Source organism: Tiliqua scincoides, chromosome 1, assembly GCF_035046505.1.
Source record: "Tiliqua scincoides isolate rTilSci1 chromosome 1, rTilSci1.hap2, whole genome shotgun sequence".
NCBI classification, from domain to species: Eukaryota; Metazoa; Chordata; class Lepidosauria; order Squamata; family Scincidae; genus Tiliqua; species Tiliqua scincoides.
The window spans coordinates 307,384,212-307,406,805 of record NC_089821.1 but is presented as its reverse complement, the minus strand read 5'-3'; the positions used below and the strand labels follow the sequence as shown (position 1 = coordinate 307,406,805).

The 22,594-nt window shown below is 45.1% G+C and overlaps 1 protein-coding gene across 1 annotated transcript in view; it reads left to right on the top strand.

Annotated features, from left to right (window-relative positions):
- Nucleotides 1–2,854: 2,854 nt before the first annotated feature.
- C1H14orf39 (chromosome 1 C14orf39 homolog) overlaps nt 2,855–22,594 on the top strand; it is a 32,261-nt gene continuing 12,521 nt past the window's right edge. Inside the window, exons 1-9 of the mRNA XM_066624240.1 lie at nt 2,855–2,903; nt 3,816–3,872; nt 5,222–5,348; nt 5,945–6,034; nt 8,025–8,212; nt 10,455–10,497; nt 13,633–13,753; nt 15,055–15,187; nt 19,927–20,006. Of these exons, the coding sequence (XP_066480337.1) occupies nt 2,855–2,903; nt 3,816–3,872; nt 5,222–5,348; nt 5,945–6,034; nt 8,025–8,212; nt 10,455–10,497; nt 13,633–13,753; nt 15,055–15,187; nt 19,927–20,006 (888 nt within the window). The remainder of the gene's footprint in view (nt 2,904–3,815; nt 3,873–5,221; nt 5,349–5,944; nt 6,035–8,024; nt 8,213–10,454; nt 10,498–13,632; nt 13,754–15,054; nt 15,188–19,926; nt 20,007–22,594) is intronic.

The window sequence follows — 22,594 nt, the reverse complement described above, 5'->3', positions numbered from 1 at the left end:
CACTTCACATGGTCTACCTATTCAAAGTACCATCCAAAGTAACTGGCGATGACATCATCACCAGTTACTTCTGGGTTGGGAGACTAGATGCAATGCAGCAAACACCAGTAAGAGGCTCAGAGTGGATTTTTTCTCTCAGAGTAGACTGGAGGGCTTTTTTGAGCTCGGAAAAGCAAGCTTTGGAGCTCTGTCTGCCGAGGTATGCCTTCTACACTGTTCGTTGTGTCATGTTCCTGGTCTCACTACCAGGCAGCAGGGGTCCAGGGGTCCCACAAGTACCACCAGACACCACCTCAAGTACCGCTGGTGGCATGACCACTAGTTGAGAATCATTGGTATAGGGCATGTTCCATTTTTTCTATGATCACAGATGCTCCACTTTGTTGTCACAGCTACCAGCCACTGACAGTCACAGACCATGAATTTGGTCTCATTCCTCTTTTTTTGTGGTGGTGAAAGTTCATAAAGTGATGTTGTGATCATTTTATTTATGGAGTAGTGCGTTCTTTTGCCCTCAGCTGGGGAGCAGTGGTGGCTTTGCGTTGCAGCCCACAGAACCGAGTTTTTGGGGCACCTTAAAAGACTAACAATTTATTGCCCTTAGAAGCTCCTGACAGAGTAAGGGCACAATCCTATCAGGTCTACTCAGAAGTAAGTCCTATTTTGTTCAATGGGGCTTACTCTCAGGAAAGTGTGGTTAGGATTGCAGCCTAAATTTGTTAGCCTTTACCACAAGACTGTTTGTTCCTTCACCTGTCTTGAATCTCCTGCAAGTCAATCTCATTAGATGACTAAAAATCCGAATATTATGGAGGGAAAAACATTTTGGGCAGCAGGTGTCCAGGGGTCCTGTGATACCACCTCAAGTACCACTGGTGGTACCAGTACCACTGGCTGAGAAACACTAGTCTATTGGGATAAGCCACGACACAGTGTGCCAGCTTTCCACATTAACAGAACTTCTTCAGTTCTACTTCCTCGGCTTTTGCATCATTTTCTGTGCAAATGTTTTGCACTCTGGAGACTGAGGGGAGAATCCTAATGAAGGTGTCATGGCTTCCTCTGATCTTTATTCAGTTGGCCATATTCTTCTCCTGCAAGCGTCCTCCCCTTCCCCGCCAGGTCCCATCTTCTGCTTCTTCCGCAGGGATGTGCAGGGATGTGGGTGGGCTCTGCCTCCCTACCAGAGCTCTTCGAAAAGCACCACCGCCTGTGAGGCGCAGGGTGGGGAGGCAGGTGAGGCAGAGCCTCCCCACCAGAGTCCTTCGAAAGGTGTGAGGTGGTAAGTGGGGAGGCAGAGCTTCCCCACTGGAGTCCTCTAGAAAGTGCCGCTGCCTGTGAGGTGCAGGCTAGGGTGGCAGGGGACGCAGAGCCTCCCCACTGGAGTACTTTGGAAAGCGCAGCCGCCTGTGAGGTGCGGGCTGGGGAGGCCGAGCCTCCCCACCAGAGTCCTTCGAAAAGCGGTGCTGCCATGTGAGGCACGCAAGCACTCACAACACACTCACAACTTGCCCTTGGGTTGTGAGTGTTTATGCACCTCACAAGATAGCAGTGCTTTTCGAAGGACTCGAGTGGGGAGGCTGTGCCTCACCTGCCCCCCCAGCCAGCCCTTGAAAGGCAGCCAGCAGCGCCCCGCCCACCGTGTAAAGGCTGGGAAGGGCGGCTGAGGGGTGGTGTCTCACTGAGGCGCCTCAGAGCGCGGGAAACGTTTTCCCGCCCTTTTCAGTGGCACCTGGCCCCGGGGGAGGTGAGGGAGAGCGACGCCCGCTCTCGAAGCCCTGAAAGCCTGAGGGAGGGCGAGGGCGCCTCTCCTGGCAGCCTCGCGCACTGGCTGCCCCCGCCCGCCACCTCAGTCAGGCAGGCAGCGGATTCAGGGGCTGCAGACCAGGCGTGCTCTGGCCCTCCAAGAGCTTTGCCCCCATGAGGGGAAGCCTTGAGGTGTTTTACGGTGGGGGAGGGGGAAGGAAGGCGATTGCGGCCACAATCCTCTCTATATTTACCTGGGAGTAAGCCCCACTGACTCTAATGGGACTTACTTCTGAGTAGACCAGCCCAGGATTGGGTTCCAAGGCTAGAATCCTATCCACACTTTCCTGGGAGTAAGCCCCACTGACTCCAATGGGACTTACTTCTGAGTAGACACGCCCAGGATTGGGTTCCAAGGCTAGAATCCTATCCACACTTTCCTGGGAGTAAGCCCCACTGACTCTAATGGGACTTACTTATGAGTAGACGTACCAGTGCGTGTAACACCTCCTCCCTCCCTTTAAGGGGCAGGGGAAGGAGAGGAAAGCTCTGCCTATATAACATAACATAACATACATAACATAACATGAGTGCAAAGCATCCCCCCCTTAGCCACAAGATCCCCAGGGGCTGCCCTAGCCCCTCCCCTGCAAGAACTTACAGAGGGAGTAAAGCTCCCTCAAAGTTTGAGAACTTCTGCCCTAAGCTATTTCAGTAGTGAAGAAAAGCAGTATAAAATCTGATATGAAATAACAGTGAATAGAAATTCAGTAGTAATAACTTGATGGGTTGTAGTAGACTGAAAACTTAATAGGAAGAGAAAAAAGAAAGTGAATGGAAAGTGATGTTTACAAGAACACATCATTCTGCTGATGCAGATTCAGGCATTTCTCTTTTTCACAGAAGTTTCATCTGCACACTTTTGTAGATCACCCTCTGTGCAGGTGGCCTGGAATTTGCAGGGACATTAGGGGGAGGAGAGGGGATGGTACTGTATTCAACTCTTCATATATTTGCAATTTTCTTTTTGTGTCAGTTGGTTATTTAGTGCACAGTTGTGAGTTTATATATTTTCTCTCTCTCACCTTTTATTAATGTAGGTTACAAAATGAATGAGGGTGTCTTCAGCAACTTGGACAAGCTGCTTCTACAGCTTGGTATGGATTATAATGCGATCTGGAGTTCAACATTGAAAACAAGCTATGAAACAGAACCCTAATTTCTTCAGTCTCAATACCCTAACATTTCTGTTCATTTGAATTCATTGTCTCTGTCCTGTACTTTTATGTGAGGGAGGAAGTTGGGTTATACTCAAATGTCATAGGGCCCAATCCTATCCAACTTTCCAGCACCGCTGCAGCCGCAATGCAGCTTCGAGGTAAGGGAACAAATGTACCCAGACCTTGAGGAGGCCTCTGTGATTTCCTCCCCACTACAGGAAGCAGTGCATACCCCATTGGCACAGCAGCAATGGCACTAGAAAATTGGATAGGATTGGGCCCTTAGCCAGTTAGTGAGTGCCCCTGCTATTGCTAACAAATGAGAATTTCCTCTTGCATATGGAGTGGTGTGTTACTGGATCAAGATAGGGTTACATAGGGTCAAATTGCATGTTACATATATAGTATAATTTTAAACTATTAATACATGCATATAGTCAAACCCAAAACAGCTGCTTCTTCTAACAAATGCACTTTGAAAGGAAGAATTTATAGCAAAGAAGTGGCAGAGTGCTTGCTTCACTTCCCTAATTGGCTTGTTTTCCCCTTGCAACTCTCCTCAAGTTTTCCTTCTCTGCATGGTTCTAGATAAATACTTGTGAGGTAAATATATATCTGAAACCTTGCAGAAGGAAAAGTGGCTTGGGGTTGGAGGGGTACTGTGGGAAAGCAGTTGGTGGGGGAATTGACACATTGTCTTAAAAGAGATATACCTAAAAAGCTGTTCCAAATTTTGGAATAAAATCAATATTCAAGTTATTGAGTTGTCTTTTAAAATATGAATTATCTTCTTGTTTAATATTTGATTGACAATAATATTAACATTAAAATATATGTATATTTCTTCAGTTTTTCAGCTTGAACAGGCATCTTCTGCTAAAGAACATGTGAGACAACAGATACAGAGTAAGTCGTCTTTATATTCAGAATATTTTAGTCCATTAGTTTTCCAATATATGGTAAGGCCGAAGCAGGATCAGGTTGCTAATATTATGGTTTAAAAAAATTAATATATAGAACCAATGAAGCTTGGAGGAGAACTGATTAATGTTACATGAAGAGCATAGTGTCATGATTAAGAGCCATGCCATGTATGGCTGCCATTTTGCACCCAGAATCTCCTGTGGATGTATCGTATTCTGGATTGACTCAATAAATTTTCACTATCCATTTCTCGTTTTTCTCTATAGCAGCTTCTTTGCCTTTTGTACATTCATGCTATCATCACATTGTTCTTGGGCCTGCATGTCTACTTACCCTTTTCCTCCTAGAGACTGAATTCCCTTTTGACAAGTAAATGGGGACTTCTGCACAGATTAGTTGGTGGTTTAGCCAAATATGTCGCTGTCCCTGTCTTCCCTCAGGACCATTTCTCATACTATACAACAGAATTGTGCATTGAGCAGGGAGCCTCGGCCAATCCTGGTTCTCTGATGCAACTTGTTTCCAAACACTGAGGTCACAATGAAGCTACAATTACATGTAACTTCCAGTCACCCTTTTGTTGTTGCTGTTTTTAAAGCAAAAGCAGCCACAAGAGGCTGCGCTCCCAGCAGCAAGGAAGTAGGACAATTTGACTCTTTCCTCTTGGGACTGTTTTTCCCAGAGGACAGGAAGAAAAGTACCTGGGGAAGAGGCAGTGGGGTTGAGCATTAAAACAACCTGAGGGTTAAGGGTTAAGCAGGCACTTCCCAATCCTTGATAGTCCTCTGCTCAGGTTGTAGGCTCTTGTAGGCTCAGGAACAAATGTTCCTGCACCTGTTTTTCTAATAGGGAAAAGGATATCATGCTAACCAGCCTGCAGTCAGACAGCTAACTAATCAGCTGTCAGCCTTCTCTTGGTAGCCTGGAAAACAAAAAAATGTACATTTGCACCCAAACCTAAACATACACTTCTGCACTTCCACTGTACTTGCCTCCTACCTAGAAGTTTTCTTCTTACCCTCAATAAGGGTATTGCAAACTTGAACTATCTTGGAACCTGCATGTGATGCTGGCTTTAGTCTGCAAGCTATAATCTGACTATCTCTGAACCTCTACCCAAAAGAAGACCAGAATCTGCTCTCTCCCTGAAATGAATAGAACAGTTGCAAAGGTAGGGGAGCTTCACATGCACAACAGAACTCCTCTACCAATAAGAAGTTGCTGGATCAGGACTCTAGCCTTAATCATAGGACTTGTTTACAGTTTGTGTTACAGTGGACGATTCTGATCTTAATTTCTATATTATGTGAAATGTGGTATATTTCTTTCAGTATACACTGCAAATATTGCTCAGAGAAAAAGTGAAATATGTCATTTAAAAGAAGATATTAACAAGGATGATGAGATGATGGTTAACCTCCACAAATGCAGCAGTAGCAATAAGGAGAACTGTAATGTGTAAGTATATCAAAATTTTATTTCTGAACTTACAGATTACTGTACTATAATACACAGTTGGGGTAATTTCTGTAATCAAGCAGTATATTTAGTAAGTGCTAAATGGACTTACTTCCAGTAAGAGGAAGTGTCAACTTATTTCATTATACATATAAGATAATATTGTATGAATTTTCAAAATGCTTCACATCAGTGGTGTAGCTGGAAGAAGTGCCACCCTAGGACACACCTTTCAGGGCCACCCCCCTTGCTTGTCCCTGTGCCTCCAGTTGCATCTGGAAGGTATTCTGAGGCACAGGGATGCCATGCATAGCCTTCAGGAGACCTTAGAGAACGTGACTTCCAGTTATTTTTGGGGAGGGGAACACTAGAAGTGACGTTTTTATGCCTTTAGGAGGCTTTAGAATACCCTCCAGACTGGAGGGTGTAGTGTAGTGTACACTGGGAGTGTAGCTGGGAAGAGAGAGCTCAAGTAGAAAAGGTTGAAAAAAAATCTAGAATGAGAAATATCAATTATTTTGATGGTTTTGTTACTTTTTATGATATTAGAAATGTTAGTTTTAATGAATTGATAACATTAAAATTTGTTGCCCTAGTTGGAAACGTGCATACATGATTCTTAATAAACATGAGGAATATTTAGAGAAGGAACTCCAGACCTGCCAAGAAACAACAGAAAAAGACAAGTATGCAAGAACATTTGCACTTTTTAAATATTAAAAATAACTTCATAAAACATTGTTATTGTAACCATTCCATTTATTACCTGTAAAGATGGGAAAATAAAGAATATAAAAATGCTGTTTCAGAAAAATAAGAACATAATTTTTATGGCGAATTGTACTTGGAGTGTAACAACAGTCCTATGTCATTTTTTATTGCCATAAGTCACATGGGCAGCCCAATCCTGTGTTTTCCAGTGCCCAGGGTTGCAACGGCACCAAAATGGCTTCTGCTGCATCCCATGGGCTTGGGAAGTAGTGCGGGGTCTACTCAGGGACCTTACTCTCCCTTGCCCCATGTAATTCCCATGAGGCCCAGATGGGTCTCCTTGAATCTGTGCTGGCACAGATTCAAGGAGACCTGTGTCAAGTCTCTTGGGCCAGGAGGGGGGTTAGGATACAGCATTAGGACCTGCCACCATCTCCACATCCCTCCCCCCTGCTCCCCCCCTTGCCACATCTTCCCACTGCCCTCCCCTCATCCCAGATCATTTCTCTCCACCCCATCTGACCAGTTCACCACCCAGCACTTGCCTGGAGTTCCAGGCAGCAGTTGTTGCTCCTCCGCCAGGTGCTGGCTCAGCGCAGGCTTGCGCTGAGCCAGCGTCCACACCAGCACAGCGGTAAGTGTCACAGGCGTGCCTTCCAGCATGTTGCAACACTGCATGCCAGTATGGGCTCATTTGGATTGGGCCCTGATTTGCCGAAAAGTAATAGGAAAATATTCAAGTGATCTGAAATATTCCCAACGATATTGCAGTAATTAATGAAATATAATGTGCCTGAATATTCATCCAAATTTCCAACATTTTGAGGTGGGCACTTGTCTTGAGAATTGGTTGTATTTTAAAAGGCAGTTAGTTTAAAATTTCTGGTACAACTGGTAAAAAGCATCTAAGGGCCCAATCCTGTTGAGGATTTTGCTGACATACCGAATTCTTCTGCTGTTGCAAAATGGCTGCTGACTGAGAGTGCAGGACTCAGTCAGTGGCCATTTTAGGAGTTCTACCATGTGAGGCAGCAATGCTCCAGGGCTGTTACTGGAGCTGTCTACATCCGCTGGGGCAATTAAGGCAGTGGTGGAACGAGGAGGGGGCATTATGGGTTGAAGAGGCTGCAAAAGGAGTGGATCTGGCGCCGAATGTGCATGCTGGTTCCTGTCCCCTGCAGCAGCAGCCTTGCTACACCATTTCTCACCCTGGATGAGCACTAACAAAATTGCTAGCGCAGTCTGAGGAGACCCATTGTGGGTCAGGAGGCTTATGCAGGGATAAGAAAATTTAGGGCCAAATCCTAAGCCAGAGTAGTACTGATGGCTGGTGCACTGCCCCAGCAATGGCTTTTGCAAATGTGCCATTAGGCATATTGCCACCAGTGAGAGGCCCAGCACAGTTGGCACTGGGCCTCAGCACAAGGATGTTACATCACTGGGCAGCTGGCAGTTACCCCACAGATCAGAGGAGGCTTTTCAGGCTGGGAGGGAGGGTGGGTGGAGGGGAAACTGGGTAGAGGGAGGGCAGACTGAAGGGAGAATCAGATCAGGGAAGGGAGTGGCAGCAGAGTCTGCCACTGAATCCTATGCCTCCTCCAGTGCTTGGAAGTGCGACATGGGTGTCCTCGATTTTGTGCCTGCTAAATAGGCACAGATTCGAGGAGACCCATTGCTGCCAGTGGAGCTTAACACAGGGTAAGGGAACAAATGTATCCTTAACCTGAGGAGACTCCAATGGCTGTCCTGGTCCTGCAGGATATAGAGGGAGCCATTTTGATGCCACTGTACCTTGTAATGGCTCTGGGGCATAAGATTGGGCAGTTAAATTTCCTGCAGAAGCCTCTCAATCTCCCCCCCCCTCCCCCACTGGATGCAGCGTGCCTGTTTTTGGCATGGCTGCACCATTGGTGAGAGGAAGAATTGGATTAGGCTCTTCGACAATGTATTTTGTTATATTATAAGGAAAATGTACAAGGACTACATGAATCAGTATGAAGAGACTTTCAAGCAGCACCAAGCAAAATATTTAGAAACTGCAGCTGCCCAAGAATATTACCAGGAAAAAAAGGAATTTGATGAAATCCAAAATAAAGTTCTGAAACTGTCTGAACTACTGAAACAGAAAGAGACTGAAATTATGGATCTTCAAGGTAAAAGAATCATTTTATGTCAATTGAGCTTGCTTTAAATAAAAATTTGTGGAATTCTAAAACTGACTCTGTAGAGATCCCAAAGTTAATTCAACTCATTGTACTGTTGAGTCAGGATGTCCTTTCTCTAAACATATGCGCAGACGTATAGTTTCCCTGCAATCCATCTAATAATAACGCAATGAACTGGTACAGTCCACACTTCATCCTTTGTTGTTTCACATTTGTTAATGATCAGTACTTCCTGTTTTTCCCCCCACATAAGGTGTGTTCAAACCAGCACCATTGTATATAAATTCATATTCAGTAGAATCCTATCTTGCACTGGAACAGGCAGGCCAGGAGGTCTGTGCTGTATCCAGCGCAAGATAGGTGCCCAAAGTGGCTCAGCCAATAGTAAGGGTCCAATTCACTTCTCTTTACCCCTGGGTAAGCTAGTGCAGCTCCAATGGGTCTCCTTGGACTTGCACCACCTCAAGAGATGGCATAGGTCAGAAGAGAGACAGAACAGCTTGCAGCCACTCAGCACTGCTTGGGAATGGAAGTTGGGATCCAGTATAACTGCCAGGTCCCAGCCCTGCCTCCCGCTTCCTGCCCACCAGCCCCCAGGACCACCCTCTGCCTGCCCTCCCCTGCCCCAGAACACCTCCCTCGCATCTCCTCCCCACTCACCCGAGAGCTTGGCCAAAAAGCTTGGCCCAGAGCAAGTCATCTGAGCTTGGCCAAAAAGGCTCCGAGTCGACACGAAGGCTGGATTCAGCCTCTGTGGGCCAGCACATGTACCTGCACTGGCCCAGCCGACTCTAGAGGAAGTGCAAATTGCTTTATGGCATGTTAGCAACCCTCGGCCAGCGCAAGGGACCTGCACCAGTCTAAGGGTGACTCTGGATTGCGCCCTTAATTTTTGACCATTGCTATCTCCATACTAATCTGCACATTTCCCATTTGTATATACTTTCTCCTTTCAAAATTGTGGTTTTGGTTTTGTTTGGTTGTTCTAAAATTATACTGAATCTGTACATTTACCCATAAACATCCACCCAAGTAAGATGCAATGTGAAGAATATTTGCTCTCCAAAGGAAAGGGGAGCTGAAGCAGAAAGATTTGAAACCAAGAAGTAGGTTTACTTCTACTGAAATAAATTAGATGAAGAAATTTAACAAGTCATCTATGATATGTGGGTGCAGAGCAGCTGCATACAGGAGCCTCCTGGCTCCCAGGACTGGGCGGTACAGTGATGTGGAAACATCACTCCCCCCACATCATCATGTTGCCCCTTCCCTGCTTCTGGAACAACTCCATTTCAGTGTCGTTCGGACCCAAGAGAGGGCAGGCGGGGCTTCCAGCAACAAACACTGCATGCACCCCCCATGGTGAACCTGGGAAACACTTGGGGCACCACAAAGGAGGAGCACATTGCCCCAGCCACCCCCCACATGCTGCTGCTCCCCTGTGGTCTGGTACCTAGGGCTTGGGTACCTAGGCTTGATTTTGGGGGAATCAAACTGTAAAAAAAAAAAAAAAAGCCTCATTACATCAAAAATAAAAAAGATTCTGATAATAAAGGAGGAATTGGGGAACAATGCCTGGGAATAAGAACAGCACAAGAAGTCTATCCAGATTTAAGAAAACTCTGAGGACAATTGCGCCTCTTTAATGAGGTACACCCAACAGCCTCTAGAGCAGTAGTTGCCTTAGCTTACTGCAGCAAAAACAAGTCTTGTAGCACCTTAAAGTCTAAGGGCGGAATCCTAACCCCTTATGTCAGTGCTTTCCAGCACTGGCATAGCAGTGCCAATGCGACATGTGCTGCATCCTGCAGTTGGGTGTCACTCACAGAGGCCTCCTCAATATAAGGGAATGTTTGTTCCCTGACCTCAGAGCTGCATTGCCATGAATTAGAGCCCATCAGATATGTGAAATGTTTATCTTCAATGGGCAAGCACTGGGCAAGGTCTAAAGAGAAAGAAAATCCCAATAGGTGACAGATAACGGAATGTGGCACAAATCGAGATACCTCACCTCAGTATTTGGATACTTTCTCCTGTTCTGTCTCCAAAATTATTATTATTAACTTTTAGCCATTGCGCTTTTCTACTGTCCTTCATCAATATTGAAGATAGTTTCCAATTTTTTCAAAAATTAATCTTGTGTATACCAATTCCTTTGACATCAATTTATAGTACTTTTGATTTCAAATGCATAGTGAGATTAATTCTTGGCTGCTTTGTTTTTTTCCAGAACCTGGTCCATTTCAATCATTTTCGTATTGGGCATTACAGATGTATCCATATGCACAAATTACTTATTCTCTTTGAGAAGAAAGTGTACTTTGAAGGTTCTGTTGTCTTGGTGGCTTTACTATGATGATAACTGCAAAATGTTACTTCAGTTAAATTACCCAGGTAGCTGCAATGTTTCGGCTCTCAGAGGAGCTCATTATAATTATAACTGGAGGCGAAGACAAAATGTCTTCTCATCGGTTTGGATATATCATTATTGTAGTCAGCACAAATCATAAATAAGTAAGACATATTAGCTATTGCCTCAGTAAATGAGCATATTATTAAATACTTACTTGTAAAGCATACAAAAATAGTAGGTAGCCTTACTGGTTGATTAGACAAAAGTCTGAAAGCCACGGGAGGTAAGCAGTACCTTTATTATGACCACAAAATAGTGAGCAAGCCTTTGAATTCTTCAGAAGACAGATTCAAGTAATTGTGAACCTCAAGTCACAATTAGATAGTTATGCACCCACACAAGTTTTCACACATCTAATTAATCTGTATTTTGATCCTCATAAAACCTTGTTCAGATGGTTTTTTCCCTGTGAAGATGAACCATAAGGCAGTGTTTCTCAATGTACCACTGGTGGTACACAGGGTGGTGTCCAGTGGCACAAGCAGCACTCCCAGACACCTGCTGTCCTGCAGCAAGACCAGGACGCAATGCAGTAAATAATGGTAGAAGGCTCAGTGGGCAGAGCTTGGTGGGCAGAGTTTTGCGCACTTGAAAAACGCTCCTGCTCACTCTGAGCCTCTTACCAGTGTCGGCTGCATTGTGTCCCTACCTTGCTCTTGGGCAGCAGGCTTCCCAACAAGGAAATAACTGGCAATGACGTTATTGCCAGTTACTTCCAGTGGTATGCAAGGTAGAAGGACACATGCTAAGTGGTCTGTTGTCTCAATAACATTGAGAAACACTGTCATAAGGGGTTTCCCATGAGTGTACCTCTTAGTTAGCCCTGCCCGTGCTCCCTTTGTGATCAACATTAGTCTGATAATGAGTAAAAGTACTTCTTCCTCTGATCGCCACCCTGGAATATACCTGGGTAGCAATCAAAGGTTCTCTCTTTGTTCAGCTCTTGTTGCAGTCAAATGCTGATCACAGTGGTGGCAGGGGTGGGGCTAACACACATGTTATCAGTAAGTGTGGGTCTAATTGGGTGTGCTGATGGTAAGTCCCTCTATGGAGAGATGAATTCCTTTTATTCTGCCTGCCTGCTTGACCCTTGCCCAGCTTGGCTGATAAGAGTTGCCTGGGGTGGACTGGCTGAGTGGACGGGGAGGGTGGTCAACTCTTCCTTGATGGAGGGGACGTTGCCATGTGCTTTGAAATGGGCTGTGGTTCGGCCCCTCCTGAAGAAGCCCTCCCTGGATTCCACTGTGTTAGACAACTACCGGCCAGTCTCCAACATCCTGTTTCTGGGCGAGGTAATTGAGCGGGTGGTGGCGACTCAACTCCAGAGGGTCTTGGATGAAGCGGATTATCTGGATCCTTTTCAATCTCGTTTCAGGCCGGGCTTTGGGACGGAAACTGCCTTGGTCGCCTTGGTGGATGACCTACGCTGGGGACTGGACAGGGGGAGTGCGTCCCTGTTGGTCCTGCTGGACCCCTCAGCGTCTTTCGATACCATCAACCATGGTATCTTTCTGGGCTGATTGGCCGAGTTGGGAGTTGGAGGCACTGTTTTGCGGTAGTTCCGCTCCTACTTGGAGGATCGGTCCCAGATGGTGGTGCTGGGGGATGCCTGTTCGACGCCCTGGCCCTTGAGGTGCGGGGTGCCACAGGGTTCAATTCTGTCCCCCATGCTATTTAACATCTACATGAAACCGCTGGGAGAGGTCATCTGGGGGTTTGGAGTGGGGTGCCATCAATATGCCGATGACACCCAGCTCTATCTCTCCTTTCCTCCAGACTCCAGGGTGGCGGTTGAGGGCCTGGAGTGCTGTCTGGAGGCAGTGAGGATCTGGATGGGGGCTAACAAGCTGAAATTAAATCCGGATAAGACAGAGGCTCTCCTGGTTCGGAAATCCTCGATGCAGGTGCTGGACTATCGGCTTGCGCTGAATGGGGTTGCACTCCCCCTGAAGGAGCAGGTCTGCAGCTTGGGGGTCCACCTGGACTTGTAGCTGCTCCTAGATTCCCAGGTGGAGGCTGTGGCTAGGGGGGCCTTCGCTCAGCTTTGGCTGGTGCGCCAGCTGTGGCCGTACTTGGATCGTGCAGATCTGGCCACGGTGATCCATGCCTCGGTGACATCGAGGTTGGATTACTGTAACGCACTCTGTGTGGGGCTGCCCTTGAAGATGGTTCGGAAACTGCAACTAGTGCAGAATGCGGCAGCCCTTGTGGTTACTGGAGGTAGGCGGTTCAACCTTGTCAGCCTGCTTCTCCAGCGGCTGCATTGGCTGCCCATTCGTTTCCGGGCCCAATTCAAGGTGCTGGTTTTGACCTTTAAAGCCCTATACTGCTCTGGGCCAGGGTATCTTAGAGATTGCCTACTCCCATACAATCCGGCTTGTCCTCTTAGGTCATCAGAGAAGGCCTTTTTACAAGTGCTGCCGCCTAGGGAGGTACGTGGGGCAGCGGCAAGAAATAGGGCCTTCTCAGTAGTGGCACCAGCTATGGAACTTTCTTCCCCTTGACTTAAGAATGGCTCCCTCTCTTGAGACCTTTCGGTGAGGCCTGAAGACCCTTCTGTTTAAACAAGCCTTCTGAGTTCTCGGCCTTTTTAACATCTTTTCAACATCTTTTAATTTTTTACAGGCCTGATTCTTTTATGACTTGCTGCTCTATGCTCTTTTTACCTTTTTACTACTTGTTATCTGACTACTGTTTTTATGATATGTGTTAATAAGCTTTTATCTGTTTTTAAATTATGTTGTTAATCTGTTTTTTAATTATGTTTTTTAATCTGTTTTTAACCTGTTGTAAGCCACCTTGAGTCCCTTTGGGGAGAAAGGCAGGGTAAAAATAAAGTTGTTATTATCATTATTATTAATTCAATTGATTTCACTGACTTAAATCCAAGTGAGCACTTCTGTCTAACATGGTTGCAGATTGAAATGTGAATCTCTTCAGCCGTTTACTATTTTGTTTATTGTATGTGTTGTATTGATTTCTTAACATAAGAAAGTGCTTCTTTGAGACAGAGCACAAAAGAAACTCTTAAGAATGCAGCAGTTCTCAGGCAGCAATCACTTGAACTAGACAAAACAGCTGAGGAGATAGAAAAGAAAATGAATGCTTTCAAACAGGTAAAAACCTCCTATTAATTGTTATGTTACAATCTTTCTAAAATACCACTCTTTATCTCACCACAACTTGATAAACTCTATTGTATTATGTGAAGCATAAATCAAATTTGGTAGTTGGTAATTTCCCTGTTCTTAATGGATTATAAAGTTATTTTATACTAGTAAGGGAAACAGATTTCCTCATTAATTTATGGAGCATTGAGGATAGTCTACTTCTCATAGAGGCTCATATTATTATTTGTCCCAAATCATCACAGTAGCCTCCTTTCCAGTTGTTTATAGCACAGAGACATCCACTGTGCAATCCTATCTCGATGATCAGCCGACACAGCAGCCCCTGTGCCAACAGAGGGTGTAGCAAACATGTCTTAAGGCGTTTGTGACACCAGCTGAGTAAGCAGTGCTGGTGCAGCAGCCCACATCACCCTGCCATTTCTGCATTTAGAGACCCAGCCGCAGACGGAGATATGTGTGCTGCTGAGCAGCGCAGGGGCTGGGAAATGATGACGGGAGGGCATTCTGGAGCAGAGAGGGAGCGTTTCTGGTTGGGGGAGGGCTGAATGGCTGGCAGAGATCTGGCAAAAAATCCCCTTACCCCAAGGAGACCTCCAGCTGCCTCCTAACCTGTGCTGGGTACAATACAGGCCATGCTGCCTGGCCACACCAGTGCAAGAAAGGTTTAGGCTGTCAGAATCTGAAGGTATGTGATAGTAAAACAGAATTATACACATTGTGTTTATATACAGTCAGTTCTCTTTATATGCAAATTCACTTATCTTCAAGGGACAGAATTGACACCTACCTCTCATTATCTGCAAATCTTTTCTCATTTTCTGCTAATATGTGCTCGTGCATTTAGACTGGGCAGAGGGTGGCACAGCTATGAGCAGGTAGGTGGGGGTAAGAAAGGTTGCAAAGGGATGAACAGAAGAGTCAGTGTCATCCTCAGGAACAGAAGGCAGCGCCGGAGCCATGCGGAAGAGACGTCTATTGAGTATGCAACCAATGGGGGAGGGGGTTGCAAATCTTAACAAATCTTATTAAGTGTTTCTATAACCATGCAACATCCTTCACCCACAAACATCTATAAATCCTGTAAGTATTCAATTCACTTTCAAGCAGTTACAGACCTGGCCCCTGTACTGCCCAGGGCCAGGTCTGTGACATGCTGCCCCCCCGCAACATGCTGCCCCCAATACTTAGCTGGCCGCATGGAGCCTTGCGCGACCATCTCGTTGGTTCTCCAAAAGCTATCTGAGGCTTCTGGATTGCCATTAAAAGTAATTCTGGTTTTCTGACAGAAAACTGGAGGTACTGTTAAGGGCGCTCAAGAAGCCTCAGAACGCTTTTGGAACACCAAAGAGAAGGTCGCACTGCCCCTGGAGCAGCTTCAGAGGCAGCAGTGGCGTGCAGGTGGAGGCAGTGCTGCAGCAGGTGTGGGAGTGCCACCCCATAAAACCCACAGACACAGCATCTGGGCTTTTGCCCCCCGCCACTGCTTTCAAACCCAATTTATACATTATCATTGCACTGAGAACTGCCTGAGAATATTTGTATTGCAGGGCAGCCTCGAAACTGAATGAATAAATAATTACAGTAATGACAGCAATAACAGCTATGGAACCTGTTGATGTATAGTCTAGATCCATAGTCTACAGTGACTATCAGGCTAATGACATCTTGCCTACTATCATTGGTAAAGGTATAACTTAGCCCTGGAAGGACAAGGCCCTTACTTTTGGTTTTCTTATTGTGCTTTCCATATTGAAGAACCAAAAAGAGCGCTAGGAAGGACTTTTTACTGTTTCCTTTAACCTCTGCAAGGGTGCAGGACCAGTTAAAAGTATTCCCCACTCCTTATGAACCTGGATCATTTTCAGATGTCCCTGCTAGCTACTCTGTCAAGGCCCTAGTAAACTCTTGGAGCAGGGAACTAATTCCCAGTAGTTTGATGTGGTATAGTAGCTCCTCAGCATCCACTCTCTTTCTTGCCAGAGTTCAAACATCTCTCTGTATTATTGTGGAATCATAGCCAATGCAGTAATAGGGACAACACCTAGAGTGCGTGTGGAAGAAACCTTAAAATGAATCCAATTAAACTTGATTTGTAGCAATCCTATGAATCAGAAATAAACATTAATTTCAGTGGGACTTATTTCCAGACAAGTATGTATAGGATTGCAATCTTAGATACGATTTGAAGGCTTATTCCATGGTGGTGATGACAGTTAAGAAATTTTTCTTCCCACCAGGTTTTCTGTGGTCTCTGAATTCGTTATACTTTTCTGTAGCTGATCTTTTTTTATTTTTTAAGGTTCATAACAACCATAACTGATGAATTTTAATGCTGTTTTATGCTGTGGTTTTATTGTTGCTGTAAGTCAGAGGGCCTTTTAAAGTGGAAAAGCAGCATTTAAATAAAGTCAGAGAAGTCCAGATAGCCCTGTACCTTGGTTGATGGAAGTGAACCATAGAAAGATACCTCCCAAGCTTTAAAGAGGCCAACAAAGCAGACATTTGTGCATAGATCCCTTAGTGCCGTGTTTCTCAAACTGTGGGTTGGGACCCACTAGGTGGGTCGCAAGCCAATTTCAGGTGGGTCCCCATTCATTTCAATATTTTATTTTTAATATATTAGACTTGATGCTACCATGGTATGTGACTGCATTTGGGGAAATGTTACAGACCTGTACTGTTAACAAGCTACTAGAGCCCAATCCTGTGGTTGGCACCAAAGCTCCGTGCTGCCAGCCATTGTCGCAAACGTGCCATCAGGCACGTTTGTGGGGCTCACTGCTGGGCTCCTGCTGGTGCTAGCCCAACGCCGGGCTAGTGCCGGGCCGTGGCCCAGGTTCCATGGCTCGGTAGTCTCCTGGACCACTAGGCTGCGGAACGCGAGGCGGGGGGGGTTGGACAGGGGCATGGGGGAGGCGTTCCGGGGAGGGGGGAGGCCGGCGGGGCGGGCGGGAGGCATGCTGGGGGCGGGTGGGAGGAGGGTCCGTGGAGCTGAGCTCCACAGGATCCAGGGAGCTCGTGCAGGCCTGCGCGCCCTACATGAGTGCCTTTACTCTACCGTCGGTGGTAAAGTGAGTAGCCCCATTGCAGGGCTGCTTACCTCACTCGGGGGAAGGGGACAAACGTCCCCTTCTCCCAAGGAGCCTCCCACGGTAGCGCGGGAGGTGCAGGATTCGGCGGCAGTCCTTTTCAGTGCTGCCAAGCGTGGGCGCTCTGGGCAGTTCAGGATTGAGCTATAAGCAACTATCTTTTAACAATAATAGTAAATGGAACTTACTCCTGGGTAAGTGTGGGTACAATTGCAGCCTAGAATTGTTAAAAATTATCCTGCTTGAGGATGTCACTTCTGGTCATGACATCACTTCTGGTGGGTCCTGACAGATTCTCATTTTTAAAAGTGGAGCTAAATGTGTGAGAAGCACTGCCTTAGTGAATTTGGTATAGTACATGGTAGTGCATAATAAAGAATGCAGGTTTTGATGCTACTATTTTGTTTCTTTACATTGTCTTTCTTTTAGCAACTTCAAAGAATTTCAGACAATCAAAATGATCCTGACATGACAGAAAGAGAAAGTGCGAACAATCTAATGGCAAAGAAGAACTTTGATGAAAGGTAGCATTTTAAAATCAATTTTACATGAACAACTGCAGTGAACCAAATGCTAGAATTGTGCATACCCGACATACCTGCACTACAAATATATCCGTTTATACTCATTTAAATGCGATCTCTCCCCCAGCAAACCTGGGAAGTTATAGTTTAGTGCTGAAAATGTTATGTTACAAATCCCTAGACCCCATTCACAGAACTACATTAATTAAGAGAGAGGGAATGGTTATTAAACCAATGTAAATTAATTATCTGGAGCCTTTTCAGTCCAGTTTTAGGACTTGTTACAGGTCCAAAGCAGCCATGGTCATTCTGGTTGATGACCTATATGGCATAGATGCAGCAATGTGCATGTAGGTGTTTGAGAATATGAAGAAGTGTTAGAGAATAGTTTTAATTTTTCACAGATTTCACAGATTTTGTTGTCTTTGTTTTTTACAAAAAAAGAGAGAAGTGCAGATAATGGTGTTATGTGTTTTTATTTTGTTATCACCCCCCCCCCAAAAAAAAATCACACCTCTAGGCATTTTTTGGTGATTTTTGATTTTTTTGTGATAACAAAATAAAAACGTAAGAACATAAGAAAAACCTAGCTGGATCAGGCCAAAAGCTCATCTAGTCCAGCTTCCTGTATCTCACGGTGGCCCACCAGATGCCTTAGGGAGCACATAAGGTAACAAGAGACCAGCATCCTGGTGCCCTTGCACCTGGCATTCTGAGCTAAAACACATAACACCACTTTCTGCTCTTCTCTTTTTTGTAAAAAAAAACAACAAAAAAATGTGAAAAAAATAAACAAGAAAATTGCCAAAAAATAAATAATGGGCTGTTGGACCTCGCTGCTGATGGAGGGGAGGCAGGGGTGGGGGGAGAGGGAAGGATGGAACGGGAAGGACAGAACAAGGTTTTTAATGGGGATTGGTAGATTGGGTCAGGGGACAGGTTCAGCGGCAGCTGCCAAATTCGAACCCCTTTCCTGACCCAGTCCTGTGGTGCAGGTCCTTGCAGAATATGCCAGCAATTTCAATAGTGCAGGTCCAAGTAGACCCTTCCCCACACCACAGAGGAGGGTAAGGGACTGATTGTTCCCTTACTCAGAGGAGACCTCTGCAACTCCCCACCACCACCACTTCAGTGGGGAGGGAAGAATAGGATTGGGCCAGTAGCAAACTTAGACCATTGACCATGTTAACCTTCTGGATCACCTGGCTGGGATGGGGTTGTGAACACTTTTTAAAGTGGCTCTACTCCTGCTTATCAGATTCCAGAAGATAGTACAAGGGCCTAACCCCTTGGCCTTTCTGTCTTGACCCAGTGCTCTTTGAGATATGAATCAACTGAGAGAGATTGTCCAGAGATTTGGAATGTGGTGTCACCAATAGGTTGATGACTGCCAGTACTACCTCTCATTTCCATCTGAACTGGAAAAGTTCTGAAAAAGGCTGTAACAGAAATAATAGCAGCTGAGAAATTGCCCATGTTATGTGTAGGCTGATAGGATATGCTTCATCAGGGTAATGGAGGAAACTTTTTCCCACATATCACATCGGTCATCTAGACCACAGTACAATTTTTTTAAGACTTCCTTTGTCCCCAATGCAACCTTGCTATGTCATTCTCTACTCCTTTGATGTTGAACACCCCTCATGGGAGAAGGCACAGAAAGGTTATCACATTACATCCACATCTTGTTTACTGCTTGCTTTAATTGTAGCCTTTTCTTTCTTTCAGTTTATTCAAAGGGAGTCATCAGCAACATTTGTTAAATGAGAAACATCGGAAATATAAACCATTTCATCTCCCTAGCATTTCTCATAAATTAGTCCAAAGTGTACCAACTCTGAAGGCATTGTTTCAGCATAAAGAGACAGGTGTAGTTTATATCTGTCATGAAAATATATTGAGGTTTTGTTTTTGCCTTTTTGAGGTGTGGGGAAGCACAGATTTTAGTTATCCAGTAGTAAGCATTCTGTGCCACACCTGAGACTTCATACTCATGTGTGGTACACACATCTGCTGCATGTACATCATTGTTTCTCCTAGTGTACACGCAACATGTAGATGATTTAGAAATTGCTTACTAGCAACCAAGAACATATATGTATATACCGTGCGATAAAATAATCATTATCTGGTGAGCTCCAATAAGAAGCCCTGTGTGATATGGAGCATGCCTCCTGGACTTTCCATGAGGCATCCTGGCACCTAAAAAGTAATTTTCATTTAGCAACCAAGGGCACAATCCTAACCAGGTCTACTCAGAAGTAATTCCTATTGTGTTCAATGGGACTTACTCCCAGGAAAGTGAGGTTAGAATTGTAGCCCTTGTCAATTAAGGACAGGGTTCATGAAATGTACCCCATCATTAAGCAATGCACACCTGTACTTGGAAATGCAGCTAAACTACAGGTGCACCCCTCTGTAATGGGCGTGGGGGCCCCTGATCCATAGACAAGTGAAGCTGCGGATACCAGATCTTCGGATGAGGGGAACACTTGTACAGCATGTTGTAAGGCTAATAATCTCAATCTGCTATTAAATAATATAGGTGCAGAAGAGAAAAAAGATCCTGCAGAACATTCAACAGTTAGCCGTATGTACTTCAGCCATGTGGAAAATGAAATACAGGTATGCAAATAGAGGCCCCTGGCAAGTCATGGAAGGCTTAATGTGAGCAATTTTTGTATTAACAAAAGATTTCTTAAAGAAATACTTTCAACAGTTTATATATTAAACAGCCAATAAATACGTATATGAATCTAAATGTTTAATACACACACACATACATTGAAAATAGTTATATTCCACCTTTCTAAAGCTTGAGGTGATTTACAACAATATGTAAAACCATAAAAATAATTAAAATAAATTTACAAGCAACCCAACCAAGCAACAACATGTTTTAGAAACAGCAATGAAGCACCTCAACAACAATTCATAGTTATCACAGAACAAAAACTCATTTACAGCCCAATCCGTATAGGGCTGCTGCATTACCTTCCTCCACATAAGGAAAGTAGACCCTCAATGGGGCTATTCAACTCTGCTCCTGCTAACGAGCAGGCATAGAGTAATGGAGTTCTGTGTTGAGCTGAGAGGCTTCGTGGGTCCTGCCCCTCCCTCCCCGCTTCCTCCCCCACCACATCTCCTCCCCACCCTCCCCCTGCCACAAAATGCCTCCTCTCCACCTCTCCCCACGCCCCAACTCACCTTTCCTGAACACAGTGGTCCAGGTTACTGCTGGGCAGCAGATCACTGGCTTCCAACCAGTGCTGGGCGAACTCTGGCACTCAGCCAGCACTAACCCTTGCAAACGTGCTTCACGGCACATTGTGAGCATACACAGCATACCAAGCTCAGGATTGGGCTCTTAGGACCAAACCACAGGTTACATTAAGCATGCTGTTTGACTCTATGCTTTTTTTTTCTACTTAAAACACTGTGGGAGAGCCCAGATAGTGTCTAGATCTTCGTGCACAGGAGGGAGTTTACAGCCCAACAAAAATTACTCCCCCGAGCTACTGTTAGTTCCAGCTTGGCAAATTGATTTCAATTAAAGAGATTTAAGCCAGTGCTTAATTTTATAAATGAAGTAAATGGGACTGATATAATGGATTTCTTTTGATATTTCATGATAGAGAAATAATTTGCCTTTCACTTTCAATTCTATGTTCAGCTATAATAACATCTGTATATATTCCATATAATAGGCTTTCAGGAAAACTCTCCTTTATGTAGAGGTGTTTGTTTCTGGTATGATAGAAAACCTCCATGATAATGGTCTTAATTCTGAATAAAATAAATAACACCATTTTGAAACTAACTGTATGCCTGAGAAAAGACTTGAGGAAGGGGACCTGTGCAAGAAAATGCCCCTACTTTCAAAAAAGACTGAATAAATATGGGAAGAGTTGAAGTAAGCGTCCTTCCCCATATCTATTGCCAAAGAGAAACCTGAATAATGGTGGTGCCAGGCTGCTGGTGAGCCTTCACAAATCCTTACATTTGGTCCTCCAAGACAATCCATAATAATGCATTGAGCACTACCATTGCCACTAGTGCTGAAGGTGGATCTCTGGTGTCTGACCTGAGTGACGATAGCACCATCCTATGCATGTCTACTCAATTAAGCCCCAATGAGTTCAATGGGAATTACTCCCAGATAATTGCAGCCTAAATGCCACAGTTGAGTCTGGAATAAGGTAAATGAGATTAGGAATCAGAGCTTAGACTTTCCGACACCAAAATCCTATGAATGTCTAGGATTGTAGTGTAACAGCCCAGTCCTTTGCTCCCCTCCCTGCTGATGCAGCTGCACCAAAATGGCTATTGGCCTGTGCTGCATCCCTCAGGGAGAGAGGGGTAGGTCTTCTCTAGGTAAGGGGACATTTGTTCCCTTACCCAGGGGTAAGCTTCCATGGTGCAGAGGGGTCTACTTGAACCTATGCCAGCGAAATGACTGGCACAGCTCTGCATGGACCCAGGCTGTAGGACCAGCTCCTAGAAGGGGGGCTGGATTTGGTGTTTTCTGCTATCATTGAATCCACCTCCTTTCCATACCCAGTCCAGCCCATGCCCTTGACATCACCCTGTTCAACCTTCCCTCTGTCCTATTCCACTTCTCCTGCTTACATAACTGACTTGGTGGGCTTTGACAGAGCTGCAGCCATGCATGGGGCCACTCCAGTCTTCCCACTGGTGCCCCACAGCACATGACTTCATATGCTGTTGAGATGTGTTTATTACTGCCATACAGCAGTGGCTGCATGGAGAACGCTCATTCTGCCAGTGAAATTACCTAGTAGAGTTGGACTGTTAAAGCCTGAAAATGGCAGTAAATAATAAATAATAATGAAAAGAGATATTTTCGGGCTCTGGGTGCATTAGATTACTCGAGGCCATACAGTGTTGAGCTACTGCTCTGGTTGAAGAAGGTACTTCTCTATTTAACTAAAAAAACAAACAAAACCGTTTTACTTAAATGGGCATTCCATAACAATGTAAATTATAAATTTCTTCACTGTTGCCATTTCCCTCCTGTGATTAAATAATTAACCACTGTATTTCACTGTAGAGGATTTTCCCTCCAATTCTGAGGTGCTTTGGGTTCTAGGGGGAGTAAGCCAATTAGAGAATTGGGTTCTGGGAAAAAGATTGCCCAGCCTGAAGACATTTTTGCTCTCTTTTGTGCGCTTCCAACAGGGCAAGACAACAGG